Source organism: Chelonia mydas, chromosome 12 (genome assembly GCF_015237465.2).
Source record: "Chelonia mydas isolate rCheMyd1 chromosome 12, rCheMyd1.pri.v2, whole genome shotgun sequence".
NCBI classification, from domain to species: domain Eukaryota; kingdom Metazoa; phylum Chordata; order Testudines; family Cheloniidae; genus Chelonia; species Chelonia mydas.
The window spans coordinates 15,867,308-15,890,675 of record NC_051252.2 but is presented as its reverse complement, the minus strand read 5'-3'; the positions used below and the strand labels follow the sequence as shown (position 1 = coordinate 15,890,675).

Below are 23,368 nucleotides of genomic sequence, written 5' to 3'. Positions count from 1 at the left end.
GATACTCCTGCTTTTCTTTTATTCTTGTCCACCGACACTTGTTCCCCGGTCAGAGGTGTAATTTCATTACCATGTGTTTGTTTGGGCACATGGGACAAAGCTTTATTGATCTCTGATTAGCTGAGCAACATTAGTAATTTCTGAGGAAAGGATTCCATTAAAAGGCTCTTCCTCAATAGCCTTGAGTAACTCAGTTGTGTTAGCATTTTGGCAGTAGACTTTTCTATTTAAAGTCTCCTATCCAGGATTTGAATTAATCAAGTGCTTCCTCCAGCAAGGAAGGCAGTTAAATTCTTCACATCATGTGCTAAGAGTTCAGATGGTTTGAATATTTTATAGTCTGTTACTTCTACAGAGTGAGCTTTTGAGTCTGAACGTCTATCGAAAGATGCTGGAAGCCTGCTGAGGAGAGGGAGACTGCAAAAAATTGAGAGAAGAATGTTTGTTTCACACTGACTGGGCAAGCTGTGCTATAACCCTGTTTAGTCCGTCTTGAGTGCCTACCTCAGGTGATAGGTCTGGCTTCCTGCATCTCACTCTGGGCGGAGCCATGTGGTTCAACCACTCTGGGACTGGATCTCTGGGCTGCAGCCCGTCTGCCCCCACTTACCAACTGTATTAAGCTAACAGTATAAGGATTTGCGGGTCTAGACTCCAGGGTTGTGGGGTCCTGGGCAACTGATGACTCCACTGGGGAGCCAGGCAGAGCAGCATCCCAAAATTACTGCAAGGTTAGGCACAGCAGGAAGTACTGCCTGAAGAGATGAGCGACAGAACCCTGCAGCTGCCTGATTGGTCAACACCAACTATTTAAACAAGAAATCTGCCCTAGGGAACCATCTGAGCAACAATGCAGACGCTGGCTTCCTACTGCTAAAGATCTCTCCTTTTTGCCTGATTGTGCTCCCAACTCCTGCCTTTTACCCTGGCCCAGCTTGACCTTAGTACCTGACTCAGCTTGGTAACTAGCTTGCCTTCAACCCTGGCCCAGTGGACACTACTGGGCCAGCCACCAAACAAGCCCAACTGTGAGTGGTGTCTGTAAGAAATTTCCCTCCAGAAGCCTGTGACAGAATAAGGTTGCAGTGACACAGAAACAGCTTCCTCAAAACAAAGCATTTGTTCACCCAAAGGTACAAAGCACACAGAGCAAATGTATAAAACAAAACAAATGTCTAAAACAAAAAAGGCCTATACATGCATATCCCCTTATTTATCCTGAATTTTTCCTTGCAAGCTTTGGTAAGCTCCACTCAGCCCAGTTACCTCCATCCCCAAGTTAGGAAAAACAGACAGCTTGATGCTGTTTGTGTCTCTTTCTGTCAGTGTGGGCCTCTGTCAGCATGTTGACGGCTCACTCAAACCTCCTTTCTGTGTAGGCCATCATCTTTAAGGGTTTAGTATACTCGCTGGTGGAAGAGTAAACTTTTGCTAACCTGGAGGGAGCCAAGCAGGGGCATTCTCCAATTAATAGCTGCCCACATTGTTCCCTTTGTCATTGTTTCAGTTGCTGTTTGCTTCCCCCATACAGCCTCCTTTGTTGCCTTCAGGCAGGATAATGTCAAACCGGTAAACTGAGGTGCATGTAATATTTAAAAAAATAATGCATACACTCATAACTCTCGAGAGCAGAAAAAAGAATCCTTTATTGAAAGCCTGAGCTGCAACACTCAGAAACTGCTGAATTAAGGAGACTTCTTTTTTTATCTTCCCCCAATAATTTTCTAAAACACTGAGATTCCTAACATGGCATTTCAAATAACTTTACATTATTAAATCTTTTTTCTTCTCAGGAAAGCTTGCTTTTATCTATACTGCCAGCTCATATCTCAATGGGAATGAAACTAGCCATCATAGAGCGACTGAAGGAAACCAATGACGATAGGCAAATGCATGATAACAACTTCCATAATCTGTATGTGAAAAGGCATCAGAATGTTAGGTAAGTAAAGAAACTTGACAAATGGTTGCATTAAAACATGCTTCTGCTTTTTAATACTTGGTCTATTTACTGATGGTGAGGAGTGTCATGGTTGGGATCAGACAGGTTGAATGAAGAGTTTATGTTCAGATGCTCTGAACACATCTGCCAAAGTGAGAGGAGGGAAGAGAACTGGTTTGAAGTTATTTTGCCAGATTTGGGATTTCTTTTTTTCATTGCAATGGTAAAAAACCCCAATTACCTACCCTCTTTAGTTGTCCAAATCCACATCCTGGACTGGGTAAAGTCAGGTGTTTTTTTTAATGTGTTTTCATGCCAAAGTGAACTTGTTTGAAGACTGTGGGCCCTAGATTAGCATGCTGTATTTTAAACTTAACTAAAAACAAACCCAGAGAGAGAGAGGTGCTCTGTTAGAGATCTTTAGTATTGAACCACAATGCAATTAAATCTCCATATTATTATGAGAAAACAAAGATAATTAAAATGTGACTAAATAGTGTGTCCTTGTCCAGCATCCTGTATGCAGACATTGTGGGATTCACTCGTCTGGCTAGCGACTGCTCTCCAAAGGAGCTGGTAGTGATGCTGAATGAGCTCTTTGGGAAGTTTGATCAAATAGCAAAGGTAGGTGTTACTCTTCATTATGTGAATGGGGGTAAATGCCACTGTTAGAAAACTACTAGTTCCAAGCTCCTGGGAGTGAGTCCTCCTGCGTTGGGAAGTCTGGGTGATGCAAAACACAGGGTAGGAAGTATTCGCTGGAGATTCTGCTTGGCCTGACTTTCAAGCTAATAAAAATCCCAGCAAAAGGCAAAATTGATTTAAATATCTCTAAAAGAACCAGGAAAGCTATTTGAGTGCCAGGAGGAGGGTTTGTGGTATGAAACCAGGATAGTTCTCTGGGATTCTACTTTTCAGCTCTTCTGCTGAATCACTGTGGATTTCTGGGTGAGTTCCCTAACTCTTCGTGTTTTGGTTTACCCACCGGGAAAATGGGAGCAGTAATACTTATCAGCAAAACCTCACAGGGGGTTGCAATGCTGAATTCCTTAACATTTCTAAAATGCTTTGAAGTCCTCTAAAGAGCACTGTATGAAGTGCAAAATATTGGGATATTTTAGTTATGTAATACAGTAATAAAATTTGAACATTGGGAACTGTACAATATAAAACCATGTCAGAGACCATGTAGCATGAAAAAGGGGTTTGCGCTATTTGATTGATTTTTTTTAGAGTGGAATTATATTTGCAGCATAATGTAGTGATTGAGTCACATTATAGAATATTTTGTCCTGTTTTCCCTGTAATTAGTCATTTGCGTATATACAATTTGACCTTAGGCTGGCAGAATGAATCATTGTAACATCTGCTTTTGATATACTTTTATGAAGCAAATGGGTAAAGAATTTCAGACCAATCTACCTTTGACTATTGTGCCAAAAACGTCAAATTAATATAGCTAAAGGGGAAACTATGTTGGTAAAAATACTGCTTGTGATGGCATGGGCTGTCTGCCAATGTTCTCAAAATTACTTTTGTGTGTACCTATGATAAATATGGAACAAATTATAAAATGTGGATTGCAGTGTCCAGCAAGAACATGCCTATTAAAACTGAAGGCTCAGAAATCTGGTGAATGTATGCAAATACCTTCTTGCCCTAACTTGCATAGTTGATAAACACCTCTTTATTTACAGACGTGATCTCAAACGTCCTGATGACCAGAACTTAAGACTGTAGCATAGAATGAGCTTTACGTGTCTAGGAACTGCTATGTTCCTGGCTAGCTCTGGCATCTCCCTGGTTTGCCATTCATCTAACTCTGTCTACTCCTTTAAAGTTGTTCCACTTGCATCTCCTTGTCCTGGACTGGGTGGAAGGCTGTTGAGAGTCCTATCTAATGATTTTCCAACTGTCCGTGTTATGGAGCTAATATAGCTTCAAAAGAGTAAAGATGAATTTTATTTTGTCCTGTAATGTACAAGAAGTAAATGCCAGCCACGTTCTGGTTCTAGAAATTTATTTTTGATGAAGAATAAGGAAAGACAAAACCCTGGCTTTCAGAACTTCCAATCCTTGATTTTTTTAAAGATTGTGGTTTGATTTATAAACTGAGCGTATTTGGGTATATGTAACAAACTGAAGCATAGTTAGAAGAATTTAATGGGGTTGGAAAAATCTCATTTAGTTTGTAAAGTTCTAAAGCTTTCCAGGAAGTAAACAGGAGAAGTTGTAAATTCTAGAATAGGGGATTATGCTGCTGTTAAAGTATTGTGTAATTATGCTATAAATAATTGAAAGAGAAGAATCCTTAACAAAGTAATTAAATTAAATCTTGATGGATGTGGGTAGACTAGATTGTTGAATGTACTGTATCCCTTGTGCTAAAATAGCACACATTAGAGCCTTGTAAACAATAAATGATCTTTTCCCCACACTTCTAATTTTTCATATAGTATTTCCAGGAGTTGAGTTGTAATTACAGCTTTGCAAGCTCTGGAGAATACTAACCTTCTTATTAGAGCTATATTTTTGTATGACAACCCTTCTGAAAACATGGCTTGATACAACTGTTACTTCAGTTGTGTGGGTTTTTTATGCCGCAGGATAAAAATATATAAAATCAGTAAAATAAGCATAGATTTTTTTAAAATTAAAATGAATTGAAAGGGTAACTATGGGCATTGTTTGTAATGGTTCTTTAGGTTCAGAAAAAGTAACAGCTGAATTGCCTTTATAAAACAGAATAATTTATTTTTGTATAATAGTTGATAAAAATCTCAAAATACTCTACAGCTGATTTATTAATCTATTTTATAGGTTACCTTATGTCCTGTGATTAGCATCTGTCGATATGAAGGCTCAGCTGAATGCATATGTATTTTGGACTTCACAAAATTGTGGAAATGTTTCAATTAAACTTTCTCCAGTGTTGTTTTGCCTGATTGCATTCAAACATTGCCTGAAGTTTTTGTGATTGTGAGAGCAGTAATATGGATGCATAAACATTCCCAAATCAATTTTTGAAGCAAAACCTATTTTCTTACAAAATGGTGCAGAAATGTCAGGAAAATAGGAGTGACTTTAATTTCATAAAGACAGATTTCAGAGTAGTAACTGTGTTAGTCTGTATCCGCAAAAAGAACAGGAGGACTTGTGGCACCTTAGAGACTAACAAATTTATTTGAGCATAACCTTTCGTGGGCTACAGCCCACTTCATCGGATGCATAGAATGGAACATATAGTAAGAAGATATATTTATACATACACACAGAGAAGGTGGAAGTTGCCATACAAACTGTAAGAGGCTAATTAATTAAGATGAGCTATTATCATCTCCTGCCTAACTTTTCTCAGAATGACATTAACAAGTGATGTCTCCTGTTATGTACTCTGGGTACGTACTGATGCATATAAACAGTGCTTTTTTCCTGTTATGTTTCTTTCTCCTTATTTTGCAGGAAAATGAATGCATGAGAATAAAAATTCTGGGAGACTGTTATTACTGTGTCTCAGGCCTACCTGTGTCCTTACCAGTTCATGCCCGGAACTGTGTGAAAATGGGACTCGACATATGTGAAGCTATAAAGTATGTATTGTGTAAAAAGGACTTTTTAACCTATAGACACTCAGAAAATAGACAAGCACCTTAGAAATGTAGGGCTGGGATTTTTTTTTTTAAAAAAAAAAAAGGTCATGAAGCCATTGGATAAGATCATTCTTAGTTTTTTGTGTGGACAGTCTAGAGTGGATTCACTAACTATTGTATCACTTACGCTATTTCATTTTGCATGTGTCAAGTTCGAATGGCTCCAGCCTCTTTTCTATAAACAAAGTATGTATTATGAGAGCAGAACATCATGGGTCTCCATGGCTTATATAGGAAGGAGATGAAATCAGAAGAGAATAAAATGCTGAATGAAATACTTTAAGGCCAATTTATTATTTTTAGTTATACATGATTTATCATAAATCCATAATGATTTAATGGCAAAGTCTGCTTGATGATGATAGTATTCCTTTGGGCTTGCCTGCCTGGTGCAGCAAACTGCATCAGAGGGGTGTAATTTATAAGGCACTTTGACGTGTTGTGCTTAAACTGCCCCATGTAGACCCTGCTGGAGGGTCTACATTAGCATGAACTAGACACCTTTTAGAGCATGCCAGCAGGATCTACACAATGCAGTTAAAGCACTCTGATGTGTTGTGCTCTACAAATCACACTTGTCTAATGCACTTTGACAGTGCTATATAGACAAGCCCCCTTTATTTTTGGTTTAAAAAGAGTTGTTTCCACATATCTAGAGCAGTCACCATACCTTTTATTATTTCTATTGCTTAGCACGCAAAATGTATTGAGGAGGAGAAGAGGGTAGTGTACCAGGCCTGGTCTTGCATTCCTTGTGTACAGAAGGAATGCTGATTTGGATGCACAAGGAGTGCAAGGTCAGGTGTCAAGGTGGTAATGCAAAGGTATGGTTCCCTTCCCACAATAATGTGGGATTCTGTAATGTTTCATTCTAAGGTTACACAGTGAGAATGGATTGACTAGTTATTACGTTCCAGCACCATCTTATGTTCAGGCTTAAATTTCAGCGGTGAAAATAATTAAACTATGTTGTTGCTTATATTAAAGAGAACAAAGTTGGCTAGGACAACTGAAGTTACTGCCAACTCTTTCAAATACTGCCATGAGACCACCTACAACCTCTATTAACCCCAGCATGAATAGAAAGGACATGTGTTTAAGAACACTTCACAACATTTAAACTCTAGCAGCAGCCTAACATCCACATAACACAAAATGGTTTGTTTGGGTGTAAATTACATTTAAGTTCCTAGGATTTAATTCTCCTTTCTTGTATATTTTAGCTGTGACAGTGCCAAGAGGTAGCCAAAAGTTGGCTTAACTTTGTACCCATTGACTTCAGTAGGAGCAGAGTTAGACCACTTCCTAGGGCTTTGACAATCCCATCCTAAGTGCATGTTTCTTTTCATTATGAAAGTGAGCCTTGTGTGTATTCTAATCTTAATTGCTGTTCTGAATCGCTGTGCTGTGAGCTGAGAATCAATCTATTTGTCTACCCTGTATTCGGGAGATCATAGTAACGGTATTATTCTATGCAATAAAATTAGAAGAGCTTCAGATGCACAAATCAGAGGAAGTCGATTTAAAATCTTTGGATACTTTTAATAAATCACCACATTTTTTCCCCCCTCCTGTCTTCAGCAATTCTAAGTTTCACACCTGCTTTTTAGTGAGTGGAGGAAATCGAACCCAAGTAAGTAATGTGTATATATATGGGGCAGATAGCTTATCTTCTGATTTTTCTCCCCTCTGCCCCTTTTCCCCAAGACAAGTGAAAGAAGCCACTGGAGTGGACATCAGTATGAGAGTTGGTATCCATTCTGGGAATGTGCTTTGTGGAGTGATTGGACTCCGGAAATGGCAGTATGATGTGTGGTCTCACGATGTTTCCTTAGCTAATCGTATGGAATCCTCAGGAATACCTGGGTAAGAATATTTGTTTTGGCTGTTTCTTCAGTTCTACAGTGATCGTTTTTATATTATTGTGTTGGGCTGCTACACTTATTTTAAATAATGAAGGTTTGAAATCGGCAAAAATGTCTGTCCAGTTCTACTGTGAAAAATGTTTGTCTCTAGATAATTTCTCACCTAATCCATAGAACTCTGATCTTATGTGAGATATAATGCTTCTTATATAGCTCTTGACTTTTCTTGAATCCCTGAAACTGTGTTTTATTATATGCTGACTGACTTGATTCAAGTTGTACATTAAGATATATTATATCTGTATTTGTGAATTGAGATGAAAACACATACACAGCTTCTGTAGGCAATACAATTTACTTAGTGTTTCTATTGATGATTTAAATCAAGTGTGAGTGATACATTTATCTAGAGAGAGATCCAGAAAACCGAGATAAAAATGCAGCCTTATGATGTATAAACAGTAGGTTTGTGTGTAGTTTGTCTATAATAATAATAATTAATAGCACTTTTGATCTATAGATCACAAAGCACTTTACAAAAGAAGGTAGTAAGCATGTTTATATATTTTTATAGTTGGGGGAACTGAGGCAAAGGTGTAAAGTGACCTGCCTGACATCACCCAGCTGGGCAGTGTGGAATTTGGGAATAGAATGTAGGTCTCCAGACTCCCAGTGCAGTGGTCTATCCATTAGTTCAAGCTGCCTATCTGAGATACTTACTAAAAATAACATGAAATGTAAATATTCTTTAAAACACAACCATTTAGCATTTCCCTTATTCAGAAAGAATACCAACTTAGTGTTTTTCTGTGTTGCAGTGTATGTAATATTTGAAATTGTGATTATAAAATACCCCAAATTCTGTTTTTAAAAAACAAAACAAATAAAGATGTCCTGGGCTTGCACACACTCGTATTATTAACTGTTTGAATTACAGTAGGACCTAAATGCCCCAACTGAGGGCTGGGCCCCTTTGTGCTGGGCTCTGTACGTACATGTAGTAAGAGACATGCCCTGCCCAAAAGAGTTTAAAGTCTAAACAGACAAGAGAAACCAATATTGAAGAGGGAACAAAGGCATGAGGAAGTGCAGTGACCTGTCCAAACTACACAGCAGGTGAGTGGGAGGGCTAGAAATGAAAGCCCGGTCTCCTGGCTCTCAGCCAGTGTCCTAGCCAATGAACCATGCTACTTCTGTCTAAAATGGATTAGAACAGCAATTTTATTACCTTGAGTCAGATGCTTGTGTAATCTAGAGATACACTTATGGGGTTTTAGTTTTGTAATTTACAGCATTATCTCACAACATGATACTTTATAGCTGCTGCTTTGAGAGGGAGAGGGAGAGAGAGAGGGAGAGAGAGAAAGAGAGAGCATGCGCTATGGACAGGATTTATCAAAGAAACCTGTTTTTTTTTCTGTTTTTTTTCTCCAGCCTGTACAGGACCAAGGAAGTTGATTCTGTCCCTTCCCTCTTCCACCCCAAATGATTCTGTAATTTTCTGGGGGCTTTCGTAGCCTGTGCAAATCTAACAATGTTTTGTGGAATGACAATTATATAAATCTACGATTGCCATTAAAAAACCCTTAAAGCATAGCTTGGTCTTGAGGGGTGGTTCCTTGTTACCGCCTGCCTGAGTGACTACAGATTGCTCAGCTTAGAGTAGTAAAATGGGTTTACTAATGGAGAAAGAGCCCTGCAGACTCAACAGGGAATCTGAAAGTTGAGTTGTCTACTGGTGAAGGTGGCTGAGCCAGAATGTAAAGTAATTGGTTAGTTACCAGTTGTGGCTGTGATGTGCCAGCCACAGTAGAATCGAGCACACTGCTTGTGTGCTCTGTTGACTCTGCAATGCTAACAGGAGTACAGAATTGTAAAGGTTTTTTTTTTTTTTTTTTGCCTGTAAAGCAAGCTAGCGTGACTCCAAATACAGTGAGGGAGTCAGAAGGTGCATTTTTACAGTCCATTTTAGGACCATTTATAACCACATCATAAAGCTTTGATGGCTCTGTTCCCTTCTACAAGCGTATGTTTAATTCTCTGTTTAATATTACGACTGGTTTGGGTTGGCCCGCTGGTGCTGAAATAGCACCGTGTAATACTGCACTTTCTACGTGTGCGTAGCACTGGGTCATGATGGGGTTCAAAATTTACACTGCTTGACTAAAGGGGACATTTTGTGTCACAGGGATTATGGCGTAGCCTCACAGGGAGGCTGCTTGTTACACAGCTCCTGTGAAGAAAATACAGCGTGAGTGAGATTCCCATAAGCACACAGTGTTGGCTAAGTTTGCTGTCACTGCAGTCAATGGAAGTTTTATTTCATGGGGAGCAGCTAGGCAGACACTGACCATTATGGAAAACCCCACACTATAACAGAATTATATGCCAAATTGACGATGTTTGTTCATTTTACTGTAGGGTGTGGTGTTTCTTTTTTGTTTGGCTATCAGATTTTTTTCTCTGTACAATGTAATAGCTATTGCAAATGATCTGCAGGTGTATTTGGTTATTAGTTTACTGGTGAATTTTTTTTTTAAAGTTCTCAATTTTCAGTGTCCCTGTACAAATGCAGCCAAAAATACTTTGAGGTGTACCCAAATAGCCATTTTGCTATGGAAACATGAGCTTCTGACCTAGAGCAGAGTTATTTGTATCATAGTAATGTGACCTCATTTCTTTTCTGTGCTTCTGAATGATTTTTTGAAAGCTTTTGGTGTTGCTGAGCTGGTTACTGATAGCCATTTCTGCATGTGTCTGAAAGATCAGAATGTGTTTTACTGTAACCTTTGAAACGTCACTCTTGTTGTAATTTAGCTTAATAGCTTTTTTTGTTCATCTGAAGACCAGGCTGACTTAAAATACATTGACTAGTTTAGGCCCAGCCCTGCAATCCTTACTGCGAGTAGCCTCTTTGTCTTCAAGGCTGGGTGAGGAGGGGAGAGTATATTTACCCTTTTGTGGAAGTGACCAAAAACGGCATTGAGGCAGCAGTTGGCATTATATTATATTTTTCAGTGAGGCTCAAGTAACGTCCATGAGCAAATAAAGCTCCCTTAATCATTTCAGAAATTGTCTAAATATTTCCTTTCTTGTTTCTAAATATATAGAAAAACTTTTATGACCAGCTCTTGTTGTGACCTGATGATTGTAATCTTATAAATAATATAGTCTGTATGATACTGACCTTTACTTTACAATGGGAGTATAAGTGAAGGACAGAAGACATGCTTGCATCAAGGTCTGAAGTGTGCTGCATTTATTCTGTAGGCTTAAAAAAGCACCTGATGTTAATCGTCATATGCAGCTGAGCAAACTCTTCAGTCAAGATACTGTCTAACAGATGTTGCATTTGAATGCTTCCAATCTATTGGAAATCCCTAAAGAATTTGCTGAATGGGAGACTGAATCTAAATAAGCCCTGGTTAATTTTGGGGTGTCACCTAGCATTTTACAGTTGCTACTGGACACACACTATGATTTCGGGCATCTTATAAAATTTCATTTTAGAAAGTCCTCTTAGGCTGGTTAAAGCTGAGATAAGAATTGCAGCAAAATAGTCTCATAGGCCAGTTACCAGTAAACAAAACAGAAACATCTCTAGTCGCAGTGGGGTCAGGTGCAGTTAGGGTGACCAGACAGCAAATGTGAAAAATCGGGACGGGGGTGGGGCGTAATAAGAGCCTATATAAGAAAAAGACCCCAAAATTGGAACTATCCCTATAAAATTGGGACATCTGGTCACCCTAGGTGCAGTCAGGACTGGGTTCAGCCCTCCCTGCTCCAAGGCATTCTCACCTATTGGCTCCCAAAGAGCTACCTTTCCTCCTGGGAAATCTGATTGGTCAGCAGTCTCCAACCCTTCCATTGAGCACATGTGCAGGGAAAGGGAGTGGGGAGCTGCCCTTACCCAATTACAGCAAGGAGGAGGTTAAGCCATCAGAACCCTCTCACAAACTTCATTTTAAAGTCAGTGACTGGGTTCTCTTCCCAGCTCTGTAGTTGATTCATTGTGTGACCTTGGGCAGACTATTTAACCTCTCTCTGCCTAAATTACTCCATCTATAAAATAGGGTAAATCTGTAGCTACAGAAAAGCATATAAGTGAAAGGATCATAACTGTTATTATATTAATACATTTAATTATTTGGAATGTCTTTTATTGAGCAATTCTATAGAAGGGGGTTGCACAAACACCTGATTCCATGTGATTACCTGGTGCAACGAAATATTCAAGACAAGGCTCCTGTGATCAGAATGAATGCATGGGAGTATTAGCAGATCCTGTTCAGAGACCTGCACTGTTGCTGCTGTGCTTCTGATTGCTCTCTCCAGGAAAAAAATACGTGTTCAGAATTGCCCTCCTTGTTGTTAAACCTTCCATGGATTTGCTTCAGTCCACTTTGCTGATATTCCCTCTGCCTGTCTAGCACAGGACTCATCCCTCCACACAGTTTAACTATTGTTTTGTGTGTGTGTGTGTGTGTGTGAGAGAGAGAGAGCACATTCTCTGAAGCTCCTGTCATCTGGAACAACCTTCCTTTGTCTCTGCCTTGTCAGTCATCAAATCTTCATTGATGATATTTCTTCTACCTTGCCTGCACCTCTTAATCTCTCTATCCCTCTGCTATTTACTTTCATGTATTACTTAGTACCAGGACATGTTTTGGGATACACATGGTATGAAAGATGCAACACAAATAAAGTTGTATTGTATAATGTACCATGAAGGATCATAAATAAGCAATGCTGTTTGAACTGCTGTCAGGATCCTGGAGTCATCTGCCAAAGCTGTTGAAATGTAAATGAGTTGCTTAAACTGACCTTTCCGTGAATGTTTAGGCCTTTTGTTCTTTTTCCCCACTTTAGTCGTGTACACATCACTGAAGCAACGCTAAATCACCTAGGCAAAGCTTACGAAGTGGAAGAAGGGAATGGACACCTGAGAGACCCATACCTTAAAGCAATGAACATCAAAACCTACTTGGTGATTGACCCAAGGGTATGTATCTACATTTAAAATATATGTGTGTGTGTGTCTGTGTGTTTTAGTTCAGGAATATTATTTGTGTGTGTGTGTGTGTGTGTGTGTGTGAGAGAGAGAGAACATGGGTCATCTGTGTGGTTTGAATGCAGGACCTCTGATTCTAAAAGCATGTGCCTGTACTGTTTGAGTTAAAGGTCCAGTAGCTTGAAGGCAATAGCTGACTTACAAAATGTCTTACGTGGGCCAGCCACTAGAGAGGGACAAAAATGCATGCGTAGCTATTATTTGATGTGTGTGTGTCATGCAAAGCAGTTTCAGGATAAAGGCTTTGCATAAAGCTAAACTATATAATAATCCTGAATTTCAAAGGAAAAACTCTGCCATAAAGTCCATCTCAAAAATGTCTGAAGCTCCTAAAGCAAATAATTATGAAATTGATCTGCCTGTTCTCTTTGAAGGAAAGCTTGTTTTAAATAGCGTTCAGTGTAGGACATACAAGTAGCTTCACCATAGATGCCTCAGTAGCCAAATGTTAACCATTCATTTATTACTGCTGTCCCCAGAAAGGGATGTTCAAGGGTGATGGTCACACATGAATACTTGTTAACTGCTGAGACTGTCTGCCCAACAGAGATCCTCTTTGTTCTTGAAAGCCTTCCTCAATCCTCCTCTTGTGTGCCAGAAGTGGAAAATACATCCATATCTACCAGGGTTCTCTAGTGTGATTAATCTCGGAATTAGTGCCAAGCTGGGGCTTCATCACCATTAGCCCTTCCTCAATAGTTCACGCTATTCACTATCTTTCATTATTACCCCAATACACTCCATTGCCGGATGAAGTGCTAGCGTTACAAATGAGACAAAGGGATGCATCTGATTCTCCTCCTATAGTTCATGCTTTTCTCTGGCTATCTGTAAACAAGCAAAATAAGCCACTTGGGTGTTTAACAGTTTTGAGAGTTTTATGATGAAAAGCAAATAAAGAATCAAAAGAAGAGAATCTGGGGCACTCCTGAAATATCAGCTGAGACTGGGCTCTGCTATGTCACATCCAGAGCTTGGCTTGTGAAGTTTATTGCAATGAAACCCAACAGTTCCTGTATTTCATTGGGATCCCCGAGCGTGGATTACGTGCCCTTGCAGTCAATCCTGAGCTTCCCTGAGTATGCTAGTCAGGGCTGGCTCAGCACTGCAGACAGAACAGACATCCATCTAGGGTAGCAAAACGTTAATTAACTGGATGACTGTGAGTGAACATTTGCCATTTTGCTTATGGAAGTAATATGCCTAGAGCTCGGCTTCTGTAGCTTTTTCTTGTACACAGACCCTGTTGACTGGTACCACTGATCCTTCTTTGTTGTGCCCTCGGAAACATGAAAGTTTTGTTCCTGTTGAAACCCAGCTCTTGCTGTTCTTATGTTCCCCGATAGGAGTTCTGTGGCTCAGGTAGTAGAGACTCTGAAGAAGATTTTGTTATCTTTATTGTTTTGATTAGGCTTTCTATCTAGGATGCTTTATATAACCTCCATGTGTAACTCACTCATTTCTGTATTCTGGGTCAATAGCCCTGGAAGCCATTCTTTAAACACTGATCATACTGAAGTGCTGCAGTTTGCTATTAAATTCCCATTTAACAGATAGAAGTAAGAAAAATGAATAGCCAGACCAGAGCATGCAGACACTTAGAGCATCCGTCAGAAACTTTCTAAATCTGCTAGGAGCCACCTTTCTCCCCTCCACCTCCCCACCCCCAGCTGTTGTTTGTTTTTAGGTCCCCCTGCTCTGGTTACTTCCCCTCTTTTCTCCCCCTCATTCCTCTAACTCAGCTGAAATCTACATACACCTTGGGGTGGAGTTACCACTTGGTGTATCTTGTGGTTGAGCTGAGTACCTTGGGAGCAAGAAATTTATGCTGGTGAGTGAAGCAGCTGCCCGAGTCCCCAGCCAGGTCCCATGAGCTACTACTGTGGCTAGCTACATTAGGCATTACTACTGGAGCAGGGAGGCAATGTGGGCAGCTTTAAGGAGCTCCTCTCACAGCAGGATGTGTTTGCAGAGAGTGTGGGAAGGGTGGGTCTGGTGGAGCTCTCACTGTAAGTTCTAGCAGTCTTACTGGCTGAATCTTTCAGCCAGGATCTCTCCCCAGTCCGATGATGCTTCCTTTATCTTTCAAGTGTTGTCGTCGATGCTGTGAGTAGAAATGAAGAGAGAGATCTGGGGAGTTTGCTCCCCTTTCTTATAGCAATTCTCTTCTTTGAAAATCCTCTCCAGCTGGGGCTCAGGAGACAAAGTCTGATTGCATGGGAACTTCCAGCTGTTCCTTTGCCAAGTTGTACATTTCTTGCTCACACCCTTTTTCCTGCCAAAGAATGGCTGCTTAGCTGGATGATAGTCCAGTTCATTTTGTTGACATTTTGTTGGCTGAGGCGTCAGTTTGCCTTTTGTCTCTGAGGAACTGGTTTGTGCCTGCTTTTTTGAAATGGGAACGTGTCTCAGGAATGTCATACAGTAGACATGCAACTTTACATACAACATTGTCACACACATTTTACCAGGACAATAATGATCAACAGATTATGAGTTTTCAAATGATCTCTCATAAGGCATTTTGTACAAAATCGTTTTACAAAAGAGTTTTGTAAAAATGGTGAATGTGGGGATATGAACTGTCACGGGCCATTTTTCAAATTTCTCTCTTCAGCGATACTGCCAGAACAGGCCATTCAAACTGTTTGTAATTTAAAGAATATGATCTTTGCCACCCACCGTGCAGTTAAACTGGTATTCTGAAAAGCGTTTTGGAAAAAAAAAACGGCACCATAGAATGTTCCAGGTTAAATTTTCTCAGTCTAGACAAGCCCCAAGTGAAAGTATATTTTTATTTTTTGTCCCTAAACTGCTAGTCCTGAAAACTCCACTTGCGATCTAAAACCAAGCTGGGTCCTTTCTCCCTTATGCGTCATCAGTAGTAAAGAGTCTGCAGTTAAAATTTAGTTTACAGTTAATACCTCAGCCAGAATAGAATTGAACTCCCTCTTCTATAGCTCTAAATTATATCCTTAGTTCTGCTTGTTTAAGTGCCATTGATTTCTCTGAAGATGGGACTGAGAGCAGAGTTTTATCTTGGTCCGTAAGGCAAGCAGATAGGACTGTGAATATACAGAGCTGGATGACTGCTCTATTGGGTAAGAAAGGTGCCTTTTTCACAGATCACATTTCTGACCATAATCATGCTTTTTTACGGAGATCAAAATATCAGTGTGTGTTCAGCGAACAACTGAGAGTTCGAAATTCTATGAAATGTTGAATAAATAACAACCTGCTTTTTCTCTTGCATGCTTGGTGTCTAGTACTTATTACCATACCTAGATACACCTCCCGACAGACATGTTGTATACAAATACAATGCAGTTGTCAGATGTGCTATTTTTTTAAAAGGTACATAACATTTCTAAGGGAATGTAATCTCTTCCCCCCCCACCCCCCCAGCTTTATGGGGAGGTGAAGTTGTTTGTGTGGTACTTATTTTTACAACTTCCAAATAATCACAAGAACTCCTAAGATCATAAGTATGGCCACACTGGGTCAGACCAAAGGTCCATCTAGTCTAGTATCCTGTCTTCCAACAGTGGCCAATGCCAGATGCTTCAAAGCGAATGAACAGAACAGGGCAATCATCAAGTGATCCCTGTACAATCTCATTGATTAATAATAGCTTGAAGCAGTATGCAAATTTTTATCTCCCTGTAATTAGTAACTATGGGGCCAAGTAATTCCCTTTAAATCCAAGTATCCAAAGATTGGAAAGAAAAAGAATTAGCAGAAAACAAATCAAATGATCTTCTTTAGCTATTTTAAATTACAGACTGGATACTACAAAGACATGCAGGTGATCGGGTGCTTTACGCTATTCTGTGATTAGATTTTTACTGGCACACTATGCTGTGTGTATACTCAGCGGGATTTGATATACCTCCATTAAAATGGGTCTTGAACAACTGGAGATGCCTAAAATGTGAGGATATGATTATTCATCAGTGCACTATCTGAGATCTGATGCTGTTATTACACCAGTTATTTCTAATGTGTCAGCTGCTTTTGGTCACATGAAAGGGCGTTATGAGGCTTTATATGTTCTTTTGCTACACATCCATGGCAGAAGGACATAATCTCTGTTGCAATCCAGGGCTGAGCTTCATAGAACTCTGTCCAGCTTCCATTGTGTGGGTTCCTCTGTGTCATGTACCCAAGACCTCGTGCTTATGGTCTCATTCTGCCTGGACTTTCCTCTGACAGTGAGGAAACCCCTTCATCTGTCTGCAAGGCTCTGTGATCTCTGATGATGCTACACATGGTCCAGAAAGCGAGAAGGTTGAATCAGAGCAGTTTTCAAAGCAGGGAACCTCAGGCAATTCAGTTTTTTATGATTTGCTTAAACTAGAGTTAAACGAGACCGGGGATGGGGAATCAAGGATGGCACTCTGGCTGATGTATGTAGTGCCATGTCCCTGGAAACCAAGGTCCTACATAGTTGTGTGGCTCTCAGGTACAATCCAACAGAGCTTCAGAGTGCTGTGTACTTTTTTTTGGTATGTAAATGTGTGTGTCTCTTACTTTTAGTCTAAACAGCAGACGTTGAATAATCATCTCCCTAAAACACGAGTGAACGATGGGCTGAAGATGCGCGCCTCTGTCCGTATGACACGTTATTTGGAGTCCTGGGGAGCAGCCAGGCCCTTTGCCCACCTGAACCACAGAGAAAGTGTCAGCAGTGACTCCTCAGCTCCAAGTGGGAGACGAAGAAAGGTGATGGTTGGATTGGCACTGCATGGTGTGGGTGGGAGGGGGGTGTGATGCCCAGTGCAATGCATACACACCCACAGCCTTAAGCAGGAATAGAAACACTGAGTTCAGGGAGAGGGCACCAGAAAACAAAACAGGGATAGGGAGTAGGAAGCAGGAAGGCAACATACACACACACCAGTGATCATATAACCACACCATAGAATCAACCCAGAAATGAATGGGCCAGTGCAGATAACCGAGCACAGGATGAATGGAACGGTTAATCATGTAGCAAGAGGATTGCTGCATCCTGCACCAGCTTCAGTTTCTGGATCAGTTTAAAGCGCAGCCTCCGTCTGGAGGGGGCCACGACTGCTTAGTTAGTTTGACAGTGCTAATGTGAAAGAATAAAACAGGATTTATTCTCCTTTTCATACTCCTGGAATTTCAGAGAGGATTTTAAAGGTAGCAATTTAGGCTCTGATTCTGCCAAGTAATTAAGCCCATGCCTAACTTTAGTGCACATGTAAATTCTATTGATGTCCGGCTTTATTTTAATTAAGTGCTTTGCTGAATCCGGGCCATGGGAGTGCAATGACTGTAAGTAAATAAATCAACCAACCATTAAGCTCATCTTACTGAGAGAGGTGATATTGTCTCCAGTGCATCACAGTTATCCTCTGTCCTTTTTGTATCTTAACTTTCATCTGAGGACCACTAGACCCAAAAGAGTTCTCACTTTAATGTCTCCTCTGAAGGATAGCATCTCTAACTCTGCAGCATCTCCTTTCCCCCTCACTGCTTACATAACACCAAGTTACGGTATGGTGTTTCATTTACTTTTCAGCACCAGAAGACCAAAGATTCAAAGAGATGCATCTTGCTCTCAGCTAACTCATACTTATATGCTAATCAAATACCATGTAATGTTGTACACAACACCTCTGCAGCTCCTCTGTGTCTGCTTGCCTACTGGGGAACAAAGCGCTGCAGTATGAGTTGTCAGTTGAGTTCCTCCCACTTGTGCTGTATCACTGTGTCTAACTAGCTTTCTCTTACCAGCCATGTAAAATATTTTTTCCAGTTTATGAAATGTATAACTCACTCACAAATCCTCTTGTTTAGGAGATACCTTTGCATTCTACAGGTCGTCAAAAGACTTCAGATAGGTAAGTCCAGCACCGTTATTATGTACTGTGTGGTCCCATTACAATTTGACATACTGTAATTATGTGACTTTATTAAAACAAAAAAACAAAAAACCCTAGATTGGCAGGAAGACCTATTGTGATAGGCACTGTACAAAGAAGTAATAAAACAGTACCTGCCCCACTCTTTCACTCTAGATCAATTTCAGATACACTGCACCTGCTTCTGTTTAGCAAGAAGAATATTGGATCTTGGTTGAAGAATAACTTCGGTTGTAAATTAGACGTGTTTAATCATGGAATATCAGGATTGGAAGGGACCTCAGGAGATCCTGCTCAAAGCAGGACCAATCCCCAATTTTTGCCCCAGATTCCTCAATGGCCTCCTCAAGGATTGAACTCTCAACCCTGGGTTTAGCAGGCCAATGCTCAAACCACCTATCTATCCCTCCCCGCCCCCAAAGTGACATGGGGGTCTCTGGGAACTGAACTCGGGTCCTAGGCTAAATATCTAACCGCTGGACCATCCTCCCTCTAATACAGTGGTTATATGAGCCTGAAAATCCTAAAACTAGTTTTGAGCTCTGCACGGTTTACTTGTTCCCGACTGGTTGCCCTACTTGTGTTCTGGTGTGACCTAGTCATCCCACAAACTTGTCAGTGACAGAATTTTTCCAGGCAGTCATTCTACACCCCCTCTTTATTCTCATTCACAATAGCAAGCTTTGGCCATTTCTTTATACATACTCTGTTAGATGAAGTTATTGTATGGTTATCCAGCTTGCAGGGTACATCATATCAAGATGAACTGGTGTCTGAGACATTTAAAATATCTCATGATTGCATATACAAGCCGCATATTCATCTTCAGTAGAACAATTCGTAAAGTACAATTTTTAAATGTTGCATTTAATCACAAGATGCTTCTTAGCTGCACTTATGCTTTATTAGGTTAGAGCTGACTCTTTCTGAATGATGGATATTGCAGCTAATGTCTCTCATGAATAACCAACCACACCAAATTTGGCCTTTGAGACTTCTCATGAAAACTTCTTTAGGAAGAGATTTTTCACCTTGACAAAAGGCTGCCTTCAAAATAATTTTTGTCTTGAATGATTAATTTGATTGTTGTTAATCTGCTAGAGCTGTTGTATTACATTATGTGTGTTACTTTCTGTGTTAGTCTGCATGGATCTAGACAAGAACAGTTATGTACCTCTTCACTTGTAAACTATAAGTGAGTTCCTTCTTTCTCCTTTTATTTCTGTACTTGTTCTGTCATTCTGGATGTTAGGATATAGATATTCAGGCCTGTCTGTAAAGGCCTGTACTTTAAGAATTTAGGGGTATTCTTATCACTTGGCTAGTTCTAGAGGTATAAAAGAAAGAATCAAAATCACTGTCTGCTGGTGTAAGGGCCTTCTCTTACTGTGACAGTTTGAGGCCCTGTTCTTAGGCTAAGGCCTCTGGCTAAGCAGCAGAGGCAGCCATAAGCCAGGAAGCGACCAGTCACATCCTCACATTCCAAACTAGTCACATTGAAAGAAGGTGCTATTGGGCTGTTAGGAATACAATCCTGTCCTGAATACAATCCTGTCCTGATAATTCCTATCACCTCCAGAGAAAGGGAAGTGCCTAGAAAATGTAAAAGGAAACTTAGTTTGATAGCATCCTGTCTGGCAAGAACTCACTTATCAATAGCTGGGATGTGAAATCCTCACTTCTGTATTGTTTTGTCATTAGAGTTCCCACTTTGCTATTGTTTGTCTGTATAATCTCTGTCTGGTTCTGTGATTGTTCCTGTCTGCTGTATAATTAATTTTGCTGGGTGTAATCTAATTAAGGTGGTGGGATATAATTGGTTAGCTAATCATGTTACAATATGTTAGGATTGGTTAGTTAAATTTCAGTAGAATGATTGGTTAAGGTATAGCTAAGAATATTACTATATAAATTAGGGGCAAACAGGAAGTAAGTTGGGATTCGAAAATAAGGAAAAGGAACTTGTATTTAAGCTTGCTGGAAGTTCACCCCAATAAACATCGAATTGTTTGCACCTTCGGACTTCGGGTATTGTTGCTCTCTGTTCATGCGAGAAGGACCAGGGAAGTGGGAGAGTGAAGGAATAAGCTCTCTAACACTGGATGCCCATATTTCCTCACTGACTCCATATCCTTCTTTTTACAGGAAAGTAAGTGAGATGCTGCTTGTGTAAGGAGGGAGGGTAACTTTAGAAAAATTTATACTTTTGTGTGCCATTCCTTTTTGATTTTCGTATTCGCAGTAATTGAGAATGTTCCCAGTAGTTTTTAAAAAGTTTTGTTTGAAAATTTTCAGAAAATTGACATATGGTAGTTGTATTTTTGCTTTGATAAGCCCTGAGTTTGGCTTCAGTGTGTAATAAAGTATTGGAATTATTTATATTTGTTTTAATAGTTTCTTGGGTTTATTTTGGAGATCATGTTGTTGTTCTGATATATTTTTGAGGATATTTGTAATTAAGTGACAATGATGAATAACCATTGCAGTATGTGACAGCTACACTGTGCATATATTCTGTAGCATGTTTTGGAAGTCTGAGTAAAGATACATCACATTCATAAGCCAGAAATTGATTTGATGCTTAATATCTTCTGTCTCTCTCTCTCTCTCTATTTAGAAATACGTCCCAGAAGGGAAGGATGGAAGAAGATATTTATGATGAAATGATGTCGACCATTGAGGGTCTCAGTTCGACTAAGTATGTACTTTTTAAACTTGTTTTTCTAGGTTTTAAAAGCAGCTCTCCTTTTCTCCAGAGAGAACCTGCATTCTCAATTTTAAAGCTACATGTAAACGTCACCTTTCAAAATATTTTTTGTTTGCTTGTGTGCCGTTTGCTTGTTTTTAACTTGAGTACAGTGGGAATTCTTTTGCATTAAAGTACAGCTTAATAATATAGTTCCATCGTGAAATTCTCAGCCAGGTTACAGAAAAATGTTCATTTGTGAGAAAACAAGAAATTGTAACTGAAAACAGATAATGTCCAATACAGATGTTGAATGCTACATTTTAACTGTCCCAGCACATTACACAATAGTGGGCTGAATACAGGTCACAGGAAATGTGGGAAGGTCAGAGGGGTGAGGCAGCTGGGGCACACATGTAGGCAGAGGTCAGGAGCACATGGGTAACTGCTGGGAGCACTGCAGATATGACTGCCATGGCTGGTTCACTGAGGGTACATGGAGTATCAGTGCTAATAGCAGGCCCAGCAGTTGGCATAATATATCTGTAAAAAGCATATGAGGGCTGCATTTTATATCTTTTAAAATGAATTCTAGCATAGAAATCCCTATGAGCTACACAAACATAGAATCATTTCAACTGGGAGGGAGCCATCCATCCCTTCTACTGCGTTATGGCAAGGCTGATATACTTGTACTCAAACCATCCCCAATAAATGGCAGGTATTTGCAGGGTGAAGGCATGGGTGACCGAGTATCTCTAATCCATCTGTAACACCTCTCTTTACCCTGTCGTATTTATGACAGTGTACCCAGCCAAGAAGGTTTCAGACTGGATTCCTTTTGTACTGATACCAAAGGGATAACTAAACTGGTGCAAACCCATGAGATGCAACCATGAGATAACTAAACTGGTGCAAAACCACTAGTGCAAAACCACTAATAGTCGAAATGTAAAGGCTCTTAAGAGTGCTTTGCCAGCTGTTCAGAAAAACATTATGCCATGCTAAACAAGTCATTAGCTATGTGAACAATGGAATCCAACCTGAAACATATGATTTTTGCATTCTGTTATGTTAGTTTATTGCATACATTTTGTAAAACCTATTTCTATTTTAATGCAGACCAGGGTGTAGTAACTCAGATGACTTCTGCGGATTCTCACTGTTTTTTGTAGAATCTGGATTGGAAAAAGAGGTTAGTAAGAGATTAAGTAATCTTTTTTGTTATCCTAAGTTACAGTTAAAGGACTATGTCTACATGGGAGCTGGGAGCATGCTTCCCAGTCTGGGCAGACAGACATGCACTAGCTCTGCTTGAGTGTGCTAAAAATAGCAGTGTGGACGTTGGGGCACAGGTGCTGGCTTGGGCTAGCTACTCATGTCCAAGCCCAAGCTCTGGGTCTGAACTTGGGTAGCTAGTCTGGGCTGCCCTGTCCACATGGCTATTTTTATCACACGCGTGTCTATCTGCGGGGACTGGGAGCTGCAGTGTAGACGTACCTTCATAGAAACATGAAAGGACAATTGAAACTGAAAGTATGTTCGTTCCTATATTGGGATTCCTGAGGTGACTGCAGCCCCAAATACATCTTAGGTGACGTGATGTAATGGAGATCTCTTGGTTCACTTGGCTTATTCCCTCCTTCTTGGTAATGTTGTTAATATGGACTAAAGGAATCAGTAAATAATCTAGGGTTAAACCTTGGCCCTTTAAAGTCAATGGATGTTTTGGCAGTGCGTCCAGCATTAGTCTGAACATCTTCATTATAAAAAAGCAATGAGGTATTTAAAAAGTGTCTTTACATACATTGTAGCAAATAGGACTCTGCTTTCCATGATCATTTCTTTATGCATCAGTATGATATTTGGTAGGTACCGTATATACCCTATATGAATGGTAACATTATCCTTGATCCTTAAAACATCCTGAGTCATAGCTTAAATGGAGGCAGGATTAAATTTCAAATGCCCTCATGTATACGGTATTTTACCATTCTAGTCCTCGCCCTTTCCCAAACTCAGGAGGACCCACAACCCATCCCTATACCCCCGAAAAAGAAGAGCCTTCACTGAACCACTCCAGTCCGAGGAGAGCCCTGGTTAAACCCAGAGTGATTCAGGCATATGGACACATTCATGAGGCATATGTGTATATATAGTAAAACTTGCATCAAGAGCCTTCTCAGTTTGAGGCTGCTGTCAGTGTCCTCAAGGTTTCAGTTCAGTTTTGGGTAGCGTTCAGTTAAATGAACTTCTCCTAAAA

At 40.1% G+C, this 23,368-nt stretch overlaps 1 protein-coding gene across 6 annotated transcripts in view; it reads left to right on the top strand.

The window, feature by feature from the left end:
• The window catches only part of ADCY7 (adenylate cyclase 7), a 126,972-nt gene that overhangs the window by 83,860 nt on the left and 19,744 nt on the right, over positions 1-23,368 (top strand). For all 6 annotated transcript variants that reach the window (XM_043526569.1, XM_037877973.2, XM_037877974.2 and 3 more), the window contains 9 exons: positions 1,794-1,942; positions 2,455-2,566; positions 5,405-5,532; positions 7,300-7,458; positions 12,327-12,459; positions 17,065-17,250; positions 18,355-18,398; positions 21,037-21,117; positions 22,228-22,300. In XM_043526569.1, coding sequence (XP_043382504.1) covers positions 1,794-1,942; positions 2,455-2,566; positions 5,405-5,532; positions 7,300-7,458; positions 12,327-12,459; positions 17,065-17,250; positions 18,355-18,398; positions 21,037-21,117; positions 22,228-22,300 — 1,065 coding nt within the window. The remainder of the gene's footprint in view (positions 1-1,793; positions 1,943-2,454; positions 2,567-5,404; positions 5,533-7,299; positions 7,459-12,326; positions 12,460-17,064; positions 17,251-18,354; positions 18,399-21,036; positions 21,118-22,227; positions 22,301-23,368) is intronic.